Below are 19559 nucleotides of genomic sequence, written 5' to 3'. Positions count from 1 at the left end.
GCACACTCCCAACTGGGAACCTGGCCTGCAACCCAGGCATGTACCCTGACTGGGAATTGAACTGGTGACTTTTTGGTTTATGGGACAATGAGCCAACCAACAGAGGGTGTTTTTCTTCTTTTGTTAATAAAATCAAATGAAATTAATATCTGTTTGAAGGCATTTTTGGAAAGAAACTTGGTTTGATGTACAGTAAAACCCTGACCAACTTTCTGGAAACTTCAGCTTTCAGGAATCAGTGTGAATCAAGGCGTCTCAAAAATAAAGGTCATAGTGGTGAATGGGAATACTGTGCAGTTCCTAATTCTTTGTCTCTCAGATGCTCCTCAGTCTACTATAATCTGGCTTCTCCTTTTTTTCATGGGGAAATGGACTCACTAAGGTCATTAGTGACCACATCCATTGCCAGGTTTTGGTCTCGCCCACTCATGATAGTAGTTAAGGAGAAAGAATCTCAAACCAGACTTTTTATGTTTGAGTCTTACTAGCTTTCTGACCATATATAAAGCTATATAACTTGTCTGTGTCATCCTTTTTTCACTTCTGAAATGGGGAAAACACTGACACCTCCTTTAGACTATTTTAGATTTTGGATTGAAAATTGGAATCTTTAAAAGCAGGCCTTTGGAAGTTAAGAGTATCCTTGTAAGTTCTGATAACATAGAAAGTAATAAAGGAATCATGATTTTTTTCTCATGGGATATACTCAAATATTACACTAATATCTAAGGCTTTTACTAAACTTTATCTTTATTTCATTAGGATTTTACTTGTTTAGAGAAGTTTTATGTTCACAGCAAAATTGAGTGGAAAGTACAGAGATTTCCCTGCCCTTCCCATTTATCAGCATTCTCTGCTGGTATGGTACCTGTGTTACAATTGATGAACCTTCATTGACCCATCATAATCACCCACAGTCCATAGTTTATGTTACAGTTTACTCTTGGCGTTGTACATTCTGTGGGTTTGGACAAATGTATAGTGACAAGTATGCATTGTTACGGTATCATAGAGAGTACTTTCACTGCCATAAAAATCTTCTGTGCTCTGCCTGTTTGCTCCTCCCCTCTACCCAGCTCCTGGCACCCACTGATCCTTTTTTGCTGTCTCCATAGTTTTGCTTTTTCCAGAATGTCATATAGTTGGAACCATACATTATGTAGCTTTTTCAGGTTGACTAAGCCCTTTTAAAATTGAGATAGAATTCACATACCATAGAATTCACTCCTTTAAAGTGTACAGTTTGGTGGCATTTGGTATGTTCACAAGGTTGTATAACCATGACTACGGTCCAATCCCAGAACATTTCCATCACTCCAAAAAGAAACTGACACCCCTTAGCAGTCATTCCCCTGTTCTTTATCCCTCAGTCCCTCAAACCACTGATCTAATTTCTGTCTCTGGATTTGCATATTCTGGACATAGAATTATACACTATGTGCTTTTTGTGTCTAATTACTAAGCACTTCTAATAATGTTTTAACCTTTTCAAAGTATGTTAATGCTTAAAAATAATTTCATAACACCTCTGTGAGGTGGATAGGAACTTTATGACATAATCGCATTGTGAGATTTATTCTGTCTTCATGACCTCAGTTTACCATAGGATGAAGGAAAAGAGGCTTAGAGACAGCAGAGTGGGGATTTGGAAAAGTAAAGGAAAAATGGGACATGATATATAAAAAGTAATTCAGTCATGTGAGATTTCTAGCACCATGGGTATTAAACTTTATTAAAGTGCAACTGCAATTAAATGCTCCAGTTATATTTAAAAGTTTAAAATTTAAAGATGGGTTGTTGAGCCCTCTTCAATAGTTAAAGACTAAATCTTCTTCTAGCAAGGTTGAAAGGGTGCCAGGACTCTGCCCCTGGTCATTCTGACTCTAAATGGAAGCCAGTTGCTACATTAAGCAGAAGGGGTATGATGCATTTATTTGTTTTAATAAATAGCAAAATGTTTTAATAATGAAGAATTTTGCCTTTGCTGCAATTATCTTGAGCAGAGGACTTTTATATAGTGCAAATTGAAAGCACTAATTCTTGAACGTTATATGTATTTCTGGATTAATGATATTAGTAAAAAGTAACATTTTTCTATAAATTTTATATAAGTCTTCTGTCTTAAAATATAGTGTACACTTGAGATACAAATTAGTGCCATCTTCACAATTGAATTTGTAGTTGTAACTGTGTAGAAAAAATCAGTAGGGTAACACTGTAGGCTATCTTATTGTCTGCCATGGCTCCAACCATTTCCTGGCATAATGGTAGTTCTGGCTAAATTATTCCATAGTTCCTATCTGGTCTTTTGCCCTGATGAGGACTTCTTTTACTAGGAAGTCTAAATAATCTGCCCCAGGGTTCTTTTCCTTGGGTCTCATACTTATCTTGCCTTTATTGGGGATTCTTCCCTCAGTAGTAAGCACCCTCTGATCTCCTGTATAATACCATTCCCAAGGGAAGTAAGTTCTAAAAGGGGAAAGTTATTGAAAGTGAAAAGAAATAAAGTTATCCCTAGATTAATTAAACTCTTACTCCTATTCAACACTTGTAATTAAATCTTTGTCTTTACAGTTCCAGCTTCACGTTGAGTTGCACAACTCCGACCTTAGACTTTCTTTTCCATATTATCCTTTCCCTACATTGACTTGTCGGGCTGAGTTGACATGGTGGAAGTGGGTGTAGAGGGATAGAAAGAGAGAGCTCTGTGTGTATTGAGGTGAGGAAGCCTAGGGCAATCCAAGAGGATAATAGTATCTGCCAGGACAGTACTGGTAGGATTTTTATTTATGTGTATGTATTAGTGGGGTTTTAAAAATATTTTATTTTTTTAGAGAGAGGGGAAGGGAAGGAGAAAGAGGGAGAGAAACATTGATGGTGGAGAGAAACATTGATCTGTTGCCTCTCAGATGCCCCCAAATGGGGACCTGGTCCACAACCCAGGCATGTGCCCCAACCTGCGACCTTTCGGTACTCGTTGGTTTCTGCACTTGTCCCAGGTTCCAGAATAGAGTAACAATGAGGACCAAGGTACCACTGTGTTTTTCATACTTGTAACTGAAACAAAATTTTCATAAGGTAATGTATCTTTATATTAATATGTTCTGTTCTATTTTTTTAAAATCCTAGTGTTACCTATGAAATTGGTTTTATCAGTCCCTGTTGGATTTTAACCTGTATTTTGGAAAACACTTTTAGTTTGTTCATGCTGTGGAACTGAAACATTCCAAAAGCTGGATGTTATTTAGGATAATTATTGCTAAAATAGGTTTTACTTTTATCACCTCAAAGAGAATAACTTGATGGTGGTTATCAGGTAAAAGTTAACAGGATTATCAAGTTCTTGGTAATGAATACCAAGAACTAAATACAAATTAATTAAAATACATGTAACTTTTATTTTTATCCTTAGGTGGCGACAGACAAGGTTGCAGAAAAGCTGAGTTCTACTCTCTCATGGGTGAAGAACACAGTATCATACACTGTCAGTCAGATGGCAAGTCAGGTGGCAAGTCCATCTGCTTCATTACACACTACATCCTCATCTACCACACTGTCAACGCCAGCCCTTTCACCCTCTTCCCCGTCACAGTTGAGTCCAGATGACTTAGAACTCCTGGCTAAACTGGAGGAACAAAATAGGTGAGTGAAGTTGCATGGCTTTTCTCTCTTCAGTTATCATACAACCACATCTATTCACATACGTATATATACCATAATCAAATTCTTAAATATTTACACATATTTAGAATTTTATTTTCTGTTTTTTTGGCTCATTGTTTATCGGAATTACTTAACATTGTGCATGTCTTTTTTTTTGAAGAGTCAGTCTTAAAACTAAAGTTGGACTAAAATTTCTTCTGGGTCAGATAGCTTTAGATATTTACTTTCTTAATATAGAATATTCCCTAAATTCTTCTGAATTTTAGAAAAAACTTAAAGGCAAATGAAACCACCATTTTTCTTTTAAACTCTTAAGTAATCCCTTTTGGTTAAATGGTAAAATAATTTAATCTGGGTGGATGTCAGATTTGTGTTTTAGAATGGGAAATCTCTTCATAAGTTTATTCATAGAAGGCAAAGTATCCTTTTCTGTTGATGGTTATGAAATTATTGTTTACTCTGTTGGGAATGTGTGCTCTGGACTCTGCATCCTTTTACTGTATTTTCAAAAGCTCTTTAGGACATCTCTAAAAGAATTATTGGAAGAGTATCCTTTTGTGTTCAGTCAAGGTATATACCACCCTTCACTTTAAGGCTAATAAGAGAGATAATTTCTAACAGCTTTTTTTATTGTAATTGACATAATAAAAATACATATAGTTTGGGTATATATTTTGATAGTTTTATCATGAAATTATCAACAGAACCAAGAAAATTAATATATCCCACCCCCAAAATAAAGAAAATTAATATATCTATTATCCCCCTTCCCATTCTCAGGAAGCCATTGACCTGTCTTCAATCACTAAGTTAGTTTGCATTTTCTAGAATTTTATAGAAATGGAATCATGTAGTACGTACTGTTCTTTAGTGGATTTTTTTTCATTCAACAAAATTATTTTGAGATTCATCCATGTTGTAGCTTTTTATTATTTAGTAGTATTCCATTGTATGGGTATATCACAATTTATCTACTCATCTGTTGTTATGAAATGCTGTAAACATTTGTGTATGGATTGCTGTTGGCAGTATGGATGTTTTAATGATGTTAATTCTTTCAATCCATGAACACAGTATTTGCTTCCCCTTATTTGTATCTCCAATTTCTTTCTTACAATTTCCCATACAGTTCTTTTACATCCTTGGTTTAATTAAAAAAATATATGTATATATATTTTTTACATATATATATATATAAACATATATATGTTTTGACCCTCACCTGAGGATATGTTTATTGATTTGAGAGAGAAAGATTGATATGAGAGAGAACATTGGTTCTTGCTGGATCTGGTTTGGTAATATTTTGTTGAAGATTTTAGCGTCTATGTTGATCAGGGATATTGGCTTATAATTTTCTTTTTCTGTGGTGTCTTTATTTGGTTTTGGAATTAGGATAATGCTGGCCATGTAAAAAGAGCTTGGGAGTCTTCCCTTCTCTTGAATTTTTTGAATAGTTTCAGAAGGATAGGTATTAATTCTTTGACTGTTGGTAAAATTCTCCTGTGAAGCCATCTGGTCCAGGGCTTTTGTTTGTTGGGAATTTTTTGATTGCTGCATCAGTTTCACTGTTATTGTAGGAGACCATTCTGCATGGCATGTGCCCAGCTCCCACCTGGAGATGCACAGTACCTGCGCCCATGGATAGGTTCTCCCATGGGGAATCAGGCCTGCAATGTGCCTAGGCCGCTTTGAGTCTTGCTCTTGCTAAAAAACTCCCTTACCGTGAATTGAGGACATTTACTGCAAAATAGCTTCCTAAAAACCATCCTAAACCTTCCAAGGACCAGTGTAACTGGTTCAACCACTTTTGCCTTTTCATTTGCAAATATCCCTCTTCTGTGATGTGATTAGCAGCATTGGCTCCTTTGTTTTCTGTATAAGGTAACCACCTAAAGAGAGCCTGTGCATAGTTAATGAGGACTTTCATGTAATGTGCCAAGAAACCCAATAAAGGCCTGTCATGGCAAAGGCCAAGGCTTTTGCTCCTCTTGAGAGAAAAGCAATACTGTCCCTTTTCCTCCATTGGACTCGGTAATCCGTGTGAATGTTTCATTTTATCCATAATGACGCGGATACTGCGGGCCGGTGTCTGAATCAAGTTATCAGTCTATTCAGATTCTCTGATTCTTCCTGAACCAGTTTTGGAATATTGCACATTTCTAGGAATTTATCCATTTCCTCTATATTGTCCAGTTGTTGGCATATACTTGTTCATACTATTTTCTTAAAATTCTTTATATTTCTTTGGTGTCAGTTTTTACTTCTTCTGTTTGACTTCTGATTTTATTTCTTTGGCTCCTTTCTTTTTCTTGATGAGTCTGGTTAAAGGATGTCAGTCTTGTTTATCTTTTCAAAGAACCAGCTCTTGGTTTGATTGATCTTTGGTATTGTTTTTTTTTTTAGACTCTTATTTTGTTTTTTTTTCTGTTCTGATCTTTATTATTTCTTTTCTTCTACTCACTTTGGACTTTGTTTTTTTCTAGTTTTCTAAAGTGTAAAGCTAGATTGTTTATTTGAGATATTTCTTGGGATAGGCCTTTAATGCTATGAATTTTCCTCTTAGGACTGTTTTTGCTGTGTCCCATAGGTTTTGAGTTACTGTGTTTCCATTTTCATTTATTTCAAGCTGTCTTTTGATTTCCTCCTTGATCACATTGTTAATCCATTCATTGTTTAGTAACATGTTATTTAGCCTCCATGTCTTTGTATGTTTTTCAGTTTTTTTTCCTATGATGGATTTGTGTCAGTCAGAGAAGATGCTTGATATGATAAAACTTCTTAAACTTACTGAGATTAATTTTGTGTTTTAACATGTGGTCTATCCTATAAAATGTTCCATATGCACTTGAAAAGAATGTATACTCTGCTGCTTTGGGCTGAAATGCTCTGAAGATACTAATTAAATCCATTTGACCTGGTGCATCATTTCAGGCTACTGTTTCTTTGTTTTCATTGAGTTTCTATATCTCAAAGAAAATATATATCTAGTGATATCAGTAGGGTGTTAAAATACCCTACTATGACTGTATTACTGTTAGTGTCTCCCTTTATGTTCATCAAGATTTGCTTAACTTATTTAGGTGCTCCTCTGTTGGGTGCATAAATATTTACAAAAGTTGTATCTTCATGTTAGATTGCTCTCATTATCATTATGTAGTGACCTTTTTTGTCTATTATAGCCTTTATTCTATTTTTGTTTAAAACAATTTTTAGTTGAATTTATTGAGGTGACATTGGTTTATAAAACCATCATACATGTTTCAAGTGTACAACTCAATGAAACATCATATGCACACTGCAAAGTTTTGTTTTAAAACTTCTTGGTCAAAGATAAGTATTGCTACCTCAGCTTTTTTTTTAATTTCCATTTGTGTGAAATGTCTTTTTCCATGTCTTTACTTTTAGTTTGTGTGTATCTTTCATTCTGAGATGGGTTTCTTGTAAACAGCACATACAATGTATATGCTTTGGCAAAGTATATGCCAAAGTATATGAGTCTTGTTTTTTAATCCATTCAGCTACACTTCGTCTTTTGATTGGAGCATTTACACCATTTACATTTAAAGTGATTATTGGTAGATATGAAGTTATTGCCATTTTATTCTTTTAACTAGGCTCCTCTCTTCCTTCTCCACCTCCACTCCTCCCCCTTCCTCTCTTCCTTCTCCTCTTTCTCACAGAAGACCCTTTAACATAGTTTGGCGGTAACAAACTCTTGTAGCTTATTCTTATCTGGAAATCTCTATTTCTCCTTCAATTTTTTTTTATTATTCTTTAATTATATTTTTTCCATTACAGTTTATACCCCCAACAATCGCCATGCTGTTGTCCATGTCCATTGAGTACCTTTTCTTTAGAATTGCTGGGTAAAGTAGTCTTGGTTGTAGGCCCTTGCTTTTCATCACTTTGAAGATCTCCTGCCAGTCCCTTCTTGCCTGAAATGTTTCTGTTGAGAAATCAGCTAACAGTCTTACAGGAAAGGTAACTGTCTTTATCTTGCTACCTTTAAGATCCTATCTTTGCCTTTGCCTTTTACCCTTTTATTATGATGTGTCTTGGTGTGGGCCTTTTAGGGTTAATTTGTTTGGGACTCTGCACTTTCTGGGCTTGTGTCTTTTTCCCTCACCAGGTTAGGGAAGTTTTTAGCCATTGTTTCTTCAAATAGGTTATTGATCCATTACTCTCTCTTTCCTATCAGGTACCCCAATGATGTGGATGTTACTGTGTTTCATGTTGTCCCAAAGTTCCCTTAAACTACCCTTGTTTTTTAAAGTTCTTTTTTCTTTTTGCAGCTCTGATTAGGTGTTTTATGTTGGAAAGACAAGGGTCTTCCAATCATTGATTTGATCCTCTGCTTCATCAAACCTTCTAGTATTCCTTCTAATGTATTCTTCATTTTAGATATTTTATTCTTAATTTCTGACTGGTTCTGTTTTATGATTTCTGTGTCTTTTTCCATGCTATTGTAGTTCTTACTAAGTCCTTGAGCATCCTTATAACTCTTTTTGGAAACTCTTTCTCATATCAAAGCAATGTATAGATTCGATGCAATTCCTATCAAAGTACCAATGGCATATTTCACAAAACTAGAACAGATATTTCAAAAAAGTATATGTCACAAAAGACCCAGAATAGCCACAGCCATCTTGAGAAAGAACAAAGTTGGAGTAGTAGCACTACCTAATATCAAACTATACTACAAAGCCATAGTAATAAAAACAGCATGGTATTGGCATAAAAGCATACATAGATCAATGGGACAGAATTGAGAATAAAAAATAAACCCATGCCTTTATGGTCAATTAATATTTGACAAAGGAGGCAAGAACATACAATGGTGTAAAGACAGTCTATTCAATAAATGGTTTCAGGAAAATTGCACACACCTGCAAAAAGGTGAAATTAGACCACCTTCTTAAACTATACACAAGAATAAGTTCAAAATGGATTAAAGACTTAAACGTAAGACTCAAAAATGATAAAAAATACTGGAAGAAAACACAGGGAGTAAAATCTCAGACATTTTTTATAGCAGTGTTTTTTCTGATACATCTTCTTAGGCATGCTAAACAAAGAAAAGATAAACAAATGGGACTATAGGAAACTAAAAAGTTTTTGCACAGCAAAGGAAACCATCAACAAAAATGAAGAGACAACCCACTGAATGGGAGAACATATTGAATATATCTGCCAATGATACATATGATAAGTAAGGGGTTAATTTCCAAAATTGATGAAGAACTTATAAAACTCAATACCAAAAAAAACAATCCGACTTCTGGCCAAGATGGAGGTGTAGGTAGACACACTGTGCCTCCTCACACAACCAAAATAAGGACAACAATAATTTAGAAACAAAATAACAACCAGAACGGACAGAAAACTGAACTGCATGGAAGTCGCACAACCAAGGAATTAAAATAGACACATTCATCCAGACCAGTAGGAGGGCAGAGTCGGGCAGCTGGGTGGAGGGGGGTCGAGGCACAAAAAGTGGAAGACCAGGTGCGTAAGGCATCACGGGCAAGATCACAGCAGTCAGACCCTGGGTGCGCAGGCGGTGGCTCGCAGACCCCGGGTGCAGGGCGGCAAAGGGCAGGCCCAGCAAGGTGGCAACTGTGAAGCGAGGCACTGCGCACAAGGTGGCTGACTGACCAGGCGGTTGCACATTCGCCCTCAGATAAACCAGGCAAAATTAGGGAGCGAGACAGACCAAGCAACCCAGGGTCCCAGCACTGGGTTGCTGGGCAATAAAGCTTCAAATCACCAATTGAAAACACCTGTGGGCGCTGAGCTGCCAGGAGAGACTACCTGCCTCACAGGAGAGTTTGTTGGAGAGACCCACAGGGTCCTAGAATGCACACAAACCCACTCACACGGGCATCAGCACCAGAAGGGCCCAGTTTGCTTGGGGGAAGCAGTGGAAGGGACTGAAATCCGACAGAGAGTGGAGCAAACACCATTGTTCCCTCTGGGCCCCCGCCACCACATACAACAACACAACCCAGCGACTGGGTTGCCCTGCCCTGGTGAACACCTAAGGCTCCGCCCCTCATATGTTACAGGCGCGACCAGAACAACAACAAAAAAATGGCTCAAACAAGCACAAATGAAAGCCTCAGAGCCAATACTTTTAAGTGACCAAGAGATAGCCAACCTATCAGATGCACAGTTCAAAGCACTAGTGATCAGGATGCTCACAGAACTGGTTGATTTTGGTCACAAATTAGATGAAAAAATGAGGGCTACACTAAGTGAAATGAAGAAAAATGAACAGGAAACCAACAGTGATGGAAAGAAAACTGGGTCTCAAATCAATGGTGTGGACCAGAAGAAAGAAAGAAACAACTGAACAGAAAAGAATGAAGAAATAAGAATTCAAAAACATGAGAAGAAGCTTAGGAACCTCCAGGACATCTTTAAATGTTCCAACATCTGAATTATAGGGGTACCAGAAGGGGAAGAGGAAGAGCAACAAATGGAAAAGTTCTTTGAACAAATAATAAAGGAGGACTTCCCCAACCTGGCAAAGGAAATAGACCTGCAGGAAGTCCAGGAAGCTCAGAGAGTCCCAAAGAAGGTAAACCCAAGAAGGAACACACCAAGGCACATCATAATTCCATTAGCCAAGATTAAAATGAAGGAGAGAATTCTAGAAGCAGCAAGAGATAAGGGGACAGCAACCTACAAAGGAGTTCCCATCAGACTGTCATCTGATTTCTCAAAAGAGACATTACAGGCAAGAAGGGGCTGGAAAGAAGTATTCCAAGTCATGAAAGACAAGGACCTATATCCCAGATTACTCTATCCAGCAAAGCTCTCATTTAGAATGGAAGGGCAGATAAAGTGCTTCCCAGATAAGGTCAAGTTAAAGGAGTTCATCATCACCAAGCCCTTATTATATGAAATGTTAAAGGGACTTATCTAAGGAAAAGAAGATCAAAAACATGTACAGTGAAATGACAGCAAACTCACAATCATTAACAACCACACCTAAAACAAAAACAAACTAAGCAAACAACTAGAACAGGAACAGAACCACAGAAATGGAGATCACATGGAGGGTTAGCAACAGGGGAATGGGAGGAGGAGAGAGAGGGAAAAGGTACAGAGAATAAGTAGCATAGATGGTAGGTAGAAAATAGACAGGAGGAGGGCAAGAATAATATTGGAAATGTAGAAGCTAAAGAAGTTATGACACGACATGAACTAAAGGGGGGGAATGTGGGTGGGAAAGGGTGTGCAGAGTGGAAGGGAATAAAGGGGAAGAAATGGGACAACTGTAATATCATAATCAATAAAATATATTAAAAAAACAAACAATCCAATTTAAAAATGGGCAAAGGAACTGAATAGAGACTTCTCCAAAGAGGACTTATAGATGGCCCATAGACATATGAAAAGATGCTCAATGTCACTAATCACCAGATAAATGCAAATTAAAACCACAATGAGATATCACCTCATACCTGTCAGAATGGCTATCATCAGAAAATCAACAAACAACAAGTGCTGGCAAGGTGTGGAGGAAAGGGAACCCTAGTGCCCTATTGGTGAGAATTCAGACAGGTACGGCCACTGTGGAAAACAGTATGGAATTTCCTAAAAAAACTAAAAATGAATCTGTCTTTTGACCCAGCGACTTTACTGCTGGGAGTCTACCCTAAGAATCTCAAGTCACCAATTCATAAGAACTTATGCACCCCTATGTTCATAGCAGCACTATTTACAATAGCGAAGTGCTGGAAACAGCCTAAGTGCCCATCAGTACATGAGTGGATCAAAGAACTGTGGTACATTTTTATAATGGAGTACTATGCAGCAGAAGGAAAGAAAGGAACTCCTACCTTTTGCAACAGCAATGGGTGGAACTGGAGAGCATTATGCTAAGTGAAATAAACCAGGCAGTGAAAGACAAATATGATATGATCTCACCTGTAAAAGGAATCTAATGAACAAAATAAACTAACAAGCAAAATAGAGCCAGAGGCATGGAAACAAGGAACAGACTGATAGTGATTGCAGGGGAGGGGGAGGAGGACAATGGTGGAAAGAAGGGAAAGGGACTAGTCAGAGATCATGCATGACCTTTGGACATGATGGATGATAATGTGGGGACTGACTTTGGGGGTGGGGTGGGTGGAGGAGGGCAACGGGGAAAAATTGGGACAACTGTAATAGAATAACAATAAAAAAATTTTAAAAAGAAAGTCTATCTCCCCACCCCCATCCTCCTTCTCTTTGCCTACCTCCTCTTCCCCTCTCTCCCCACCTTCAGTTACTGAAATTCAGAAGCTATAGGAAGGATTTTTGTGTAGAGAATGGGGGAATGTAGTGACTTTTTTTTTTTTTTTTTTTTTGCCTTAGAAGAACAATCCTAGTGGAAAAAATATCTCTCTGATTCCAGTAAAAAATAAAATGACAGGGAGCATTTTGAGACACAACTACTACTTATAGCAGTGGAGGTTTTTTTTTTTTTTTAGTTTTTTTCTTTCTCCTTTCCAAATATAAATAAGTCTCTTATTGTTTTACGTAACTGTCTTTAATTCAGAATGTAAAAAAGTCAGTATTTTAGAAAATTAAAATTTGAGAAAAATGAAAATATCAAATTTTATAAAAATACCTTTCTTCTTCCTATAATTTTACTGCAGTTACTACTTTTGAAAAATAAGAGCATGTGGCAATCCAGAAAGATGTGGTTATATGGTTCAATACAATGTCAAAGTTCTGTTTGATGAAGGTTAATAATTCATAGCCATGAAGTTGAAATGGGAGCTAATTTTTTCTGTGTTTTTTCAAAATACGAAAACAATGTGCATTCAGCCTTGGGACAGATGAATTTAAGAAGGTATGGTTCAAGTGGAATAGCAGTGCATTTTAATTAAGGACATGAATGCTGCTGATTTAAATTTTGAGTGAGCCATTAATTGTGTGGTTTAAAAGTTTGGCGTTGCAACCATGTTTGTTTCCTTTTACCTTCTATTATTTTAATCAGATTTTGCCTTTTAACAGATTTGGGGGCTGAGATATGAGGATGAGGAGATGGAAAGGCTCTTTTAAATGAAAGTAAATACTTTATTTTTTGATATGATGAACAGGAATGTTTGAAACTTTATATATCTTTGTACTTTTTATTTTTTGTTAAGGTTAAGAGGAATGTTTTTGAATCTTTAATTTATATATTTTTGTACCATTCATTATGGTAGGCTGCTAGCCATATGTGGCAAATGAGCACCTGAAATTTGACTGATCTTAATTAACTGTGATGTGCTCTAAGAGTAAAATAATACACCAGATTTTGAAGAGTTGATTTAAAATAAAGACTGTCTCATTAACTAAGAAAATTTCATTACATGTTAAAGTGATATTTTGACTATATTTGATAAAATATTAAAATTAATTATACCCGTTTCTTTTTAATTTAAATACAGCTACTAAAATATTTAAAATTATGTAAGAGGTTTGCATTATGGTTCTGTTAGACAGTACTGATCTAGGTAATATTTAATCTTAATGTTTATAATTTTACCACCACAATATTGGTACCTCAGTTTTCCTGAGGATATACCCTATTACATAGTTATGAACATAAGGAAGTAAAAAATGGGTATTTTCAAGTCTCTGTGTTAAAAAAGTCATGCAATTTTAATTGTAGGAGATGCCTTCAGATTTTCACTCAAACACTTAATTTTTCTTTACTTTGAGGATTGTTTAAAATTTTTATCAATTGTCTAATTTCCTAAGGAATTTGATGACAAAATCAACTGAAAGAATTTCTTTTACTACTCTTTCTGTTGCAAATAGCTTAGCTTCCTATCATCTTTTTTTAAATCAATAAGTACAAGAAGTGAAGTCTGCCCGGAATTGTCTGTCTGGAATGTCTGTATTTAAAGTTATCTCTAAACCATTGGTTTCTGATGAGAATATTTGGAAGAGGGGCTGTAAAACACGTTTTTTCACCTTCTCCAAGATCTGATCTTGAAGAAACAAAACCACGAGAAAAACCGTAGTGCTTTAAGAACTGAGATATCCCTGTCACGTGGGTACCTCTCTTCTCAGTTGTCGCTGAATTTTTTCCAGTGCTAGTTCCTTGTGTTTTTTCTTAATTCTCCTTACTTTGTTTCTGTTGCTCTGAGACACGATTTTATGCTTGATGATGTTGATGTAGAAGACTGTGACTCCTTTCTGAGTCAGAAAGGAGTATTTTGTTGCCACTGATTTGCCTTTCTTTGAGCTAGCAAGTTGCTGTCTTTTCCCCAGCATATTCATATCCTGTGTCTTTGGTGTAATATTACAAAGGGATGTTTGAAAAGTTGCGCCCTCTGCAGTTAAGTGCTAGTATTTAGCTTTCCAGGTGTTTTTTTCATATAGTAGTTTTCTTCCTTAGCTTTCTTAGATCCTTCCTTAGCTTTTAATAAATTGTCTTAGCAGTTTACACATTACTAAATGGGATGTTAATCTGTTACTGTTTATCCTTCTCTCTTAGTTCTGGTATCTGTAGGAAAGCATTAGGCTGAGTACAATAGGGGATTTAGAAAGTTTACTATCAAGTCTTCATAAATAATTGCCAAATTTTTATTTGTAGGTTTCTCCTCTCTTCTGAGCTTCAGACTTATCTTTTCATCTCCTGTGCTTCTTATCTACATAGTTGTAAGCACTTCGAGCTCCAAATACTTAAAAGAGAACTCATTCTTTTTCCTCTTCTTTGTGTTTTTCAGTCATAGTATCATAGAGAGGCTTTTTCTTTGATGTTTATCAAATACGTGTTGCCACAAGCTACTCTTTTTTTCCCTTGTATGCCCATCATGAAGTGCACACTCTGCCATTTTCCTTATGTAGGGCATCCTCTTGGTGAGGAGAAGGTTCAATTCCCAGTAGCAAAGATATGGTAAAGGTAGACCCAAACTACTGTATCCGGTAGCATATTCCCCTGTTATCAATTTAGTCTTTAGTCCTATCCATCAGGGAACTGGAAATGCCTTCTCTCTGACAAGTCTTCTAAGCTTCTGGAAGCAACCAATCCTGGACTTTATTTATCCTTGATACTATTTGAAGTCCACCCAATAATTGACTTCAGCACTCCCATCTTAGATAATGTGGAACTGTACCCATTTTGAATGTTACCCTTATAGCTGGAACTACTCTAACAGAAACTTGGAGTTGCTTAGTTAGGAGACTGAAGATTATGTATTGCACAGTTAGTAGACCAGCCTCTGATATCTTAGTCTGGCAGTGTTCTGAGAGGGTGAATAAGTTTGGGTTTGTGAATTATTTGTAATAGTGGCAGATAAGAAATGGCCAGGAGGCCACATAAATTTATGGGTATGCCTTTGGTTATATCATACAATATTCCTGCCAGGTCAGTATTTTTTCCTTTAATCGGATAAAATTTTTGTATCATAAGGAAATTATAATGGGTCAGGAAGGTAAGTTTATTGCAATAAATCCATGCAAGTCAGTGAATATATGTGCTCTGGGAAGAGGAAAATAAGTAAGTCTTTTTTTTTTTTTTTTTTTTTTTTAGTGCCTGTGGATCAGCATCCGTGTGCTTCTGTTTTTCTTTTTTCTTTTTTTTTTTATTTCAATCATTGGTCAAGTACAGTTTTCTCCCCCCTACTCCCGTTCCAGCCCCTCCACCCAACCCTCCCCCCTTCCCCCCATTACCCCCCACCCCTAGTTTTTGTCCATGTGTCCTCCAAATTTGTTCCTGTAATCCCTACCCATTCCCCCCTGAAATTCCCTCTTCTCTACCCTCTGGCCACTGTGAGACTATCCCCTATTTCAGTGTCTTTGGTTATATTTTGCTAGTTTTTTGTTTTGTTTTGTTTTGTTGTTTAGATTCCTGTTAAAGGTGATATCATGTGGTATTTGTCTTTCACTGCCTGGCTTGTTTCACTTAGCATAATGCTTTCCAGCTCCATCCATGCTGTTGCAAAGGGTAGGAGCTCCTTCTTTCTTTCTGCTGCATAGAATTCCGGAAAATAAGTAAGTCTTGAATAGACTTCTCAGTAGCCTGTAGACCTATGACCAATGTTGCATTACCATTTTCCCAGTTGCCAGGCTCAAATTTTTGGAAACTGTTGATTTTTTCAGGCAGCGTGCACCCTCCACTACGATATCAGAATATTTTAATTATCTTGAAACTAGGTGACAATCTCTTTAGGAGTCTTCCTGAGTTGTTTCATTATAGCTTTTTACAATAAGGAATAAAAATATGTGATTCTAACTACATATTCTATAAACTATGTAGAATTTATAGAATGTATGTTCTTTTTAAAAAGATTTTATTTATTTATTTTAGAGAGAGGGGAAGGGAGGGAGAAAGTGAGCTAGAGAAACATTAATGTGTGGTTGCCTCTCGGACGCCCTCTACTGGGGACCTGGCCTGCAACCCAGGCATGTGCCCTGACTGGGAATCGAACCAACAACCATTTGGTTTGCAACAGGCGCTTAATCCACTGACCTACACCAGCCAGGGCCGAGCATCTTTTATATGCGTATTGCCACTTGTCTGTCTTCCTTGGAGATATGTCTATTCTGATTCTCTACCCATTTTTCAATTGGGTTGTCTTTTTATTATTGAGTTGTAAGAGTTCTTTATACATTCTAGATACAAGTCTTATGTGTTGTAACACTTACGGGTTTGGTCCCTGGTCGACGTGCCTACGAGAGGCAACTGCTCAATGTTTCTCTCACACATCAATGTTTCTCTCCTTTTCTTTCCCCCTCCCTAACCCTCTCTGTAAAAATTATTTATTTTTACATAAATACTTTACAAGTAAAGTATTTACTTTACTTCACTTTACAAGTAAAATATTTGGGGGAAAAAAAGAGTTCTTCGTATATTCTGGGTACCAGTCTTGTCGTGTGTATATGTGTGTATAAATAAAATAAAATATATTATTTTCAGTCTATGGCTTAACCTTTTTGTTTTCTTAATGGTATCTTTGGAAGGACAGAGCATTTTAAGTTTGCAGTCTAGCTTATTATATATTTAGTTTTTTCCTTTAATCCTCACCAAGGATATGTTTGATTTTAGAGAGAGAGAGGAAGGGGGAGAAAGAGAAACATTGATTTGAGAAAGAAATATCGATCAGTTGCCTCTTGTACATGCCCTGACAAGGGACTGAACCCACTACCCAGCTACGTGCCCTGACTGGGAGTCAAACCCAGAACCTTTCGGTGCACGTGAGGATGCTCCAACCAGCTGAGCTACCTAGTCAGGGTTGAAGTCCAATTTATTTTTTAAACAATTTTTTCTTTTTTGGTTAGTATTTCCTTTTCTCCCACTAACAAATTTTGTCTACTCAAAGTATGAAGACTTTTTCTTACTTTTTTCAAGGACTTTTATAGTTTTCATTTTTATATACAGTCCTATTATCCATTTTGAATCATTTTTGTATGTCATGTAAGTTAAAGCAGGGGGAATATCTTTAAATAATGTGATGTCTTGGAATATTTCATTTGTAAATATTTCTCACAGTTTTGTATGTTTATATGTTATTTCAGTTGCCTCTGAAAGTGAATTGCTTAACCTTTTTCTGTAAGCCACCAGTGAATTTCACTTGGCTTTTCTTGTTTATCAAAGTTGCACTTTGGTAATCTGAGACCTTTCTGACTCCCTAAAATCCTCCTCTTTAGGTACCTTTAGTTTATATGCCCATTCTATCCCAAAGTTAGGTTTAGCTTAGGAAATATGTTCTTTTAAATTGAATGTCTCTCTGTTGATGGTATTGATACAGTTTAATTATTTGACATACAGCAAGCATTCATTAAATAATTAAGTGAAATGAAGACCTTAGGTTCAGGTTATTCTACTAAGTTTATTTCTCTATTCCATTGGTAATTCTTAGGGTTTAGAATTATATATAAAATTACTTATATTTAAATTATTGTTGCCCTGAAAATGTATTAAAGGATCTCAGGTATAAGGACAGTAGTTGTTTAATTTGTATTATTGTTATTGACTATGACATATCTTGAATTTGGAGGGTTTTTTTTAATATGGAGGGTTTTCATTTTATTTCAGTTTGGTCAATATTTTATGTACTTTATACTAAACTAAGTGCCTTTAGGGATAAAAAGATGAGTAAGATATAAATCTATCTTATCTGCTAAATAGTTTTTGACCCAAATGCTTTTTTCTTCTGTTTTAGTTTTAATATATCATAAATTAGTATAGCGTTTCTTGTACCCTGAGCACATCACTTTCTGAAGGACTTACTGGAAGTGAGTAGCAGCCGAGATCAAGAACAAATAGATGTTTTAGGACCTTTATTTTGAATGACATATATTTACATCTTTATACTGATAGAGCCACATTTCCGTCTTTTTTTATAGTCTTATGTATATGTGAAAGAAATACTGGATTTGATGTGATGAGTTGTGAAATGGATTCTCTAAAAATTATCTTACTCCATCTTTCTACAGATGAGGGTTGCAAAATAAAAGGCCAGCAGGAGAAGTCTCAGTTTAACAGTGCAAGCCCATCGATAAATTATAGCTGTTAGACAGAAGTGAGTTTTTGGGAGACTGAGTGGATTAAAGCTCCTACTCACTACACCCTGTTGTTTCTGTGCATGAATATGGGCCCAGTTTCGTCCTGTTTTATTTTTCAAGAGAATCCAGAATTATAAGTAAATACAAATGTATATGTGTATAAAGAAATAAATGAAAACTTCCAGTTTTAGTATAGTATTGATCAGTTTTTTTATACAAACACTGCATGGGCCAAACAAAACACTTTTTGTTTTAGGCAGACTAATTATGCATGGGTGAAGCAAAATATAAAAAGAGAAGGGATTTGCTTAATTTGTGTGGCTTTTCCTTACTTTTTTAGCCCTGGACATATTGTAAACATAATAGGATCAGTTCTTCAGTAGAATTTCTCATAACTCTTCCAAGTGCAGTTTCTTTTTTCCTGAAGCCCTCCCAGCCACTTTTCTCATCAGATTCTCCCAATTTGAATTTTCAGTGGAGATGAAGGGAAATTACAATGGGACTGATGGGACTGAAATATTTAATATAACTTACTATTTCAGATTTTGAAATTACTATGCTTAGATGAAAAATATAGCAGTAATTTTATAGATGCCAGCCAAATATTATTGAAATTATGCATATTTTAAAACTGACTAAATTGCTGTAGTGAAGCTCTAAGTATTGTCATTACTTCATTTAGTATTACTGTGAGATTAGATCCTGAGCAATTTTTAATTATGTTTTAGATTGTTAGAGACGGATAGTAAGTCTTTAAAATCTGTAAATGGGTCAAGAAGAAACAGTGGATCCTCTCTTGTATCAAGTTCATCAGCCTCCAGCAACCTCAGCCACCTTGAAGAAGATTCTTGGATACTTTGGGGAAGAATTGTTAACGAATGGGAAGATGTACGCAAAAAGAAGGAAAAGCAAGTTAAGGTATTCATATTGTTTGTTGAAGTTTTTCCTTTTATCCCAAAGGGTATCAGGCATAAATCAATAGAGGATTAAAAATCAGATTCAAGTACTTTCCAGCTACCGTAATAAAGAAGTGTCCTTTATGTGTTTTCATTTATTTGTGTCCATAGTAGTTTTGATTCGTGGATATCAGTTGTTATAGAGGTCTCCTAATTGTAGAAATATATAGGTAAAAGTTATTTTAGAAATTCTGTCATCTTACTGATTCAGAAATGAAGTTGTGACATCCTTCCTACATCCTTGAATTTCCAGTATTTCACTTTTTTCTTTTGCCCGATAACAGCCCCTTGTAAAATGATGATTACTACCATTCACAGCTCTGCAGATTATCAAATCCGTAGTGCCTTTAGAAGTCATGCTTTGAAATTTCAAGAATTTATCTGTAACATTGTAGCCACTTGCCTGCCCCCCACCAGAACTGGATACATCAAGGGCCA

General features: G+C 36.2%; 1 protein-coding gene across 10 annotated transcripts in view; it reads left to right on the top strand.

The window, feature by feature from the left end:
* Window positions 1–19559, top strand: part of EVI5 (ecotropic viral integration site 5) — a 200669-nt gene that overhangs the window by 39149 nt on the left and 141961 nt on the right. For 9 of the 10 annotated variants that reach the window (XM_036026426.1, XM_036026422.1, XM_036026423.1 and 6 more), the window contains 2 exons: window positions 3413–3642; window positions 18894–19083. In XM_036026426.1, coding sequence (XP_035882319.1) covers window positions 3494–3642; window positions 18894–19083 — 339 coding nt within the window. In that variant the 5' untranslated portion in view covers window positions 3413–3493. Of the gene's footprint in view, window positions 1–3412; window positions 3643–18893; window positions 19084–19559 lie in introns of those variants that run through there. The other variant, XM_028511619.2, reaches the window with a different exon arrangement.

The sequence above is a fragment of the Phyllostomus discolor genome, chromosome 5, assembly GCF_004126475.2.
Source record: "Phyllostomus discolor isolate MPI-MPIP mPhyDis1 chromosome 5, mPhyDis1.pri.v3, whole genome shotgun sequence".
In the NCBI taxonomy this organism is placed as follows: domain Eukaryota; kingdom Metazoa; phylum Chordata; class Mammalia; order Chiroptera; family Phyllostomidae; genus Phyllostomus; species Phyllostomus discolor.
This window is presented reverse-complemented; position numbering and strand designations above follow the sequence as displayed.